General features: G+C 34.7%; 3 protein-coding genes across 5 annotated transcripts in view; 2 read left to right on the forward strand and 1 right to left on the reverse strand.

The window, feature by feature from the left end:
- The window catches only part of LOC128896226 (uncharacterized protein PF3D7_1120000), a 2109-nt gene extending 1145 nt beyond the window's left edge, over positions 1-964 (forward strand). The window contains exon 2 of the mRNA XM_054159443.1: positions 1-964. This exon is cut by the window's left edge and continues 799 nt beyond it. Coding sequence (XP_054015418.1) covers positions 1-242 — 242 coding nt within the window. The 3' untranslated portion in view covers positions 243-964.
- Positions 1-4926, reverse strand: part of LOC128895736 (fat-like cadherin-related tumor suppressor homolog) — a 534418-nt gene that overhangs the window by 348827 nt on the left and 180665 nt on the right. The gene's annotated exons all lie outside the window — the stretch shown is intronic.
- Positions 2482-4926, forward strand: part of LOC128891130 (histidine-rich glycoprotein-like) — a 53205-nt gene continuing 50760 nt past the window's right edge. Inside the window, exons 1-3 of the mRNA XM_054150360.1 lie at positions 2482-2500; positions 2601-2812; positions 4442-4832. Coding sequence (XP_054006335.1) covers positions 2497-2500; positions 2601-2812; positions 4442-4832 — 607 coding nt within the window. The 5' untranslated portion in view covers positions 2482-2496. The remainder of the gene's footprint in view (positions 2501-2600; positions 2813-4441; positions 4833-4926) is intronic.

The raw sequence follows: 4926 nt of genomic DNA on the forward strand, positions 1-4926 counted from the left end.
AATTAAAACAACAAGCTGAAGAAAAGTCGAAGGAAGCACAGAAACAAGCTGAGGAACTACCACAGAAAGGTTTGGAGATTGGGATACAATTGGGAGACAGCAAATCGAGTGATGCACAGAAAGGTTTGGATATTGGATTACAATTGGGAGGAGAAGCATCGAAGGAAGCACTAAAGCAATACGAAGAGGAGAATGTTATGGAAAAAGGTGGCCTGTTTAATCGTCCGATACTGGAATTGTAAACGGCTGATGTCAAGAACTGGCCTTGCTTGACCCTCACTTCCTATCTAAGGATGATGGTTTTTGACGCCTTCAGCAAAGTCCAGGGTGGGAAGGCTACTTTCAGTGAAACTGTACATTTTCAAAGCCTATTTGAACTCATCTCAGGAAGCAATTAACATATGTAGGAATAATATATTACTAAAAAGAAAAAATACAAGAGTAGACTATTGCAAATGGAAAGTGTTGATTCCTTATCTCATAGTATGGAATCAATCATTTCTTCCTACGATATTCAGAAATGGACATAAAAGTTATCTCTAATTTTTTGTTTTAATTTTGTGCTTGATCCATACCCTCGACCAAATATTGTTATGATAAGTAATCAGTCTTAAATTTGTTAAATACAATGCTGAAAATAATCGCCACCTCAATTGAATACTGTGGTGCAAGAACCGATCGTCTCCAGAATCGAAGATGTTTCAAGAAATACTCTTTTTTAATTTTTTGAGATATGTACTGACTTGGAATTGTTCAAACATGGAGATGACTGATTTTTGCACAGAAGTTTTCAAGTGTTTGTATGACTGTATGTAATTTAGAATCAAAATAAAAGGTTTTTTTCCCTAAATTCATTCCATAAGTGTGGGTTTATAGTGTATAGTTCTGATCTGAGATAAAGCAGGAGGCTGAGCACTTTATGTACAAAAGCAATTTTTATATAAATAAATTAAATTTACAATTATTCATTAGTTCGTTATATTTCAAAAAAGTTCGTAAGTGAGAACCACGAAGATACCTATTTATGTAGAATCATCCATCAAGACATATAGATCAGTACGATAAATATTATATTATATATATTATTTGAGTACAATTTTTACAAGTTCACTTCAAAGGGGGGTAGATAACGATTCTTATATTCAGCTGGGGCTCGAGGGTGAGTTTATGCGCTCAGATGCTTTTATTGTAACAAAAGTATAGTAAAACACCGTCAAGTACATAACCCAGATGGCGCTTGACAACTTAGGAGAGATTTCAGTGATAAGAAAAGGAAGCTGGTCCGTCTTCGCCAACTATACGCTACAGAACAGACTCATTTTCTCCTCCAGTTCCTTGACGATAACAATTTACACGCTGTTTAACTCGAATTCCGCAGTCTCACATTTTCTTTACTGCGCCGAATTTGAAGGTGACGTTGGGAATTTATAATTCTTGCTAAATATCATCTTTCAACTTTATATGTAAAATGTGGACTGATACTTGTATTCATTTGTGATTTATTTAAGAACTATTTTCTGGTTACCCATGCTTCTGAATCTATTGTAATTATTTTAATACTCTCCGGGGATCCAAAAACATCTAATAAATAATGTTTCTATGATTATGTCTATTTTCACTTCCTGGAACTGTGTCATATCTTTTATAAAAATAAGTTCATCTTTCGTACATGGCTACCAGTAAAAATGTACAAAAAGCTAACTAAATAAATACTTCAACTGATGAACCTAAAAAACATAATAGTTTACGCATTGTTCGTTGAATAAAAATAATGTTTATTGACGTAAAGAAGCCTGAAGCGTTCGCTGAAAATATTTTCATCTTCAGTGTTTCGAATAGCTTCGAGAACCGCGTTCGAATAAGCACGTAATAATTAAATAGTACCGCAATTTTCAATGTGCAACGTTATTGTCATCTATGAAGATTTAGTGAACACCTGTGTAATAATTTGCTGCGATAAATTAACCGTTTGACAGAACGTTCTACACGTAATGTTATAAAACCTATATTTCCCTGCGGGTAGAAAAGCAATTATAATTCTTCATAATTGATAGGGGAGGTCTCCATTTTACGTGCAGTCAAATTGCACAGTTACGAATGCATTAACTTGACCTGCACGTCAGTCCAAGCCATATATTGAAAATTCCAGTAAATTTTTTTTTATATAAAATTAATGAAATCCAAATAAATAATTATGAGTCAGCGAAGATATTCATACTTTCTGTTAGCAGGCGGCATTATAAAAATATAATGATTTAAGTTTTCATTATTTATGTGTTCTGTCATAGTTACTCTTAAACACGTACGTATGACCCAAATATTTAAACAAATGTTTTACAGAAGTAAGCCAAATTATTTAACATAAGTAACACGCGACTCGTCTACATGTGACTCGTCCACACGTGACACGTTAATGACATTGACAACCATGCCAATTTATAGCCAAGCTGTTTCAACAATTACTAAATCGATAGTCACGCATATTCATGGGGCACAATGGGTAATGTTTAAAGAATTACTGTTGCTAATCGCACTTATTCCATAATAACGATCCGTCACGTGACATCTAGATGTATATAAATCGACTCTCACATCCCCAGCACACATAGGGAATCTTGGGTACCTATACAGTTCCGAGATGAAGTTCGCAATCCTGTTGCTTGTCGCTGTACTCATATCGGTGGCTCAATGCAGAGTGGCCGGAGATTACAAATTATATGAGAAACGTAACTTTCTCGAAGGTTCGCCTGTAAATGCATTGGACACCTCCAATAAGAACGCCGACGTAGACGATTTCAGCCAGGCAGCAGAGGCAAGTCCTTATTTACGACATATTTTAGAAGATATTTCCCTTCCTGATGTAAATAATGCCCAATAGAATATATTACAGTATGAATATGTTCATGATATATAGATTTCATTATTCATATCACTATGAAAAGACCATTTATGCTTAGAGTGTATACATACACCTCGAAGGTAGGCGACAATAAATCTCAAATTTGAAAATTCAGGATAAATATATTAAGTCACTTAAGGGCGGATTCTAGTGTAACAGCTTTGAAAACAGGTGATTTTCATGAATTGTTGTTGGAAAACTATTAATAATTTCTGAATAACCTTTTTTGGGATACGCAAAAGCATCCATGAAATAGAGAAAAACATGTTTTCTTGTCATTTTCCTTATTATTTATTGAGTATACATAATCGTGTCAAACACTTCCGGATTATTAATGTATAGTATAGAACCTGTTAGAAACATCCGATAACCAAAAATGAAAAGTTATCTTAAAGTTGGATAGCTTATGCTAAGGTTATACCACTTGTTAAAAGAAAACATGATGAATTGAAAAAGTCCTAGCGTTTTGAAGAAAAATGAATATTTCGACACAAAACTCGATTACATATTGCCACTAAAAATGTCGTTAAATAAACAATATAATTTAAATTGTTGGTCTAACCCCAGAAGAAAGTTATATTGAACTGATTAAGCCTTGTGTGAAGTTTATTGGTTGATTAGTTTTTGCGCTCTCCTAGCCACCAATTTGAACAAACGAACTTTCGAGATCTTCTATCCCGTGACCATAAAATAAGCCTTACACTTTTTCAAAGACTGTTACACTGTTGTTTCGTTATTTCTACTTTCCTGGCCGTTAGAGCTTTATTAGTGCTCTATAAAGTACGACGCTCCGCACTTTACAGCCGTTTCATGTTACGGGAATCTGCAAATATTTTACATTTGTGTCTAATTACGACATCCAGCGATTCCACGATTTTTAATATGGAATAATATCCTTCATTGAAAATTGCAGCCGTTAGACAGGAGGCAATTTCAACAGTTTTTGAGCTATAATGAAGATGTTTTGGTGCACGACGCTAAGTGGTAGCATTAAAACATTCATTGGAGTTTTGCGTAAATCCGGCTCAACTTTTTTCTAATAGATCATCTTTAGAAAGATCTTTGTAAACTGGCAACAAACGATTTTAAACATTAATAGAAAAACCATCTACCGCTGTCCGCGTTAGGCCTACGCGACAATGGGCGCGGCGCGCCATTTCGAACTCTGACCGGTTTCACGGAATTAATTGTACTTTCGTTATTTCAATCTTAATTGCGATGCTACTTTTGGAACATATTCTTAAAACACTGTTATTTTTATTTATGCAAAAAAAAATTGGATTTTTGAACCCATTAACAGGAATCCCACCTTAAGTAATCTTGTATCATTCGTAGTGCTTAAAATATTAAATTTATAAAATTTGTATTGAACCAAGTTTGCCTTCGAGGGATGGTAGTCAGTAACAATAATGACCAAATTTTTGATGCAATAGCTATACTTGTAGCATTCCCATCACTAGTGTTCCTCAATGGTAGAGACCTACATCTGCCGAACAATAAATGAAGCCACTATTTATCATATAATCGTTAATATGTTTACAGGCAACTCATTCCATAAAAGAGAAACGAGAGATTCCAACGCTGAAGTGTCCCCAAGAAGAATTTAAGGGACACAAAAACAAGGAAGATAAATCGAAACACGAACAAGATGACCACAAAAATAAGGAACAAGAACACCCAAAGGGCAAAGAGGAGGAAAAGAAAAAATTGAATCAGGAGGAACACGTTAAAGATGGGCAAGAAATACCTTCAAAAGAAAAAGAATGCAAATCTGAAGAAGAAGTCAAAAAACAAATGAAGACAGAGGAAGCAGACAAATGGAAAGCCGAGAAACAAAAAGTTCTACAGAAAAGAGAAATAGGCAAATTGGTAGGAGAACATGACAAACACGAAGAACATAAACACTCGAAGGAAGGAGAACATGAACACGAATGTGAGCATGAAAAGCATTCAAAAAAAGAAGAACATGAATCGAAACACGAGACGAAGGAACACTGGATTGAGAAGAAACGTAAAGCAGAAGAAGA

Source organism: Hylaeus anthracinus, unplaced genomic scaffold (assembly GCF_026225885.1).
Source record: "Hylaeus anthracinus isolate JK02 unplaced genomic scaffold, UHH_iyHylAnth1.0_haploid 0, whole genome shotgun sequence".
Taxonomy (NCBI): Eukaryota; Metazoa; Arthropoda; class Insecta; order Hymenoptera; family Colletidae; genus Hylaeus; species Hylaeus anthracinus.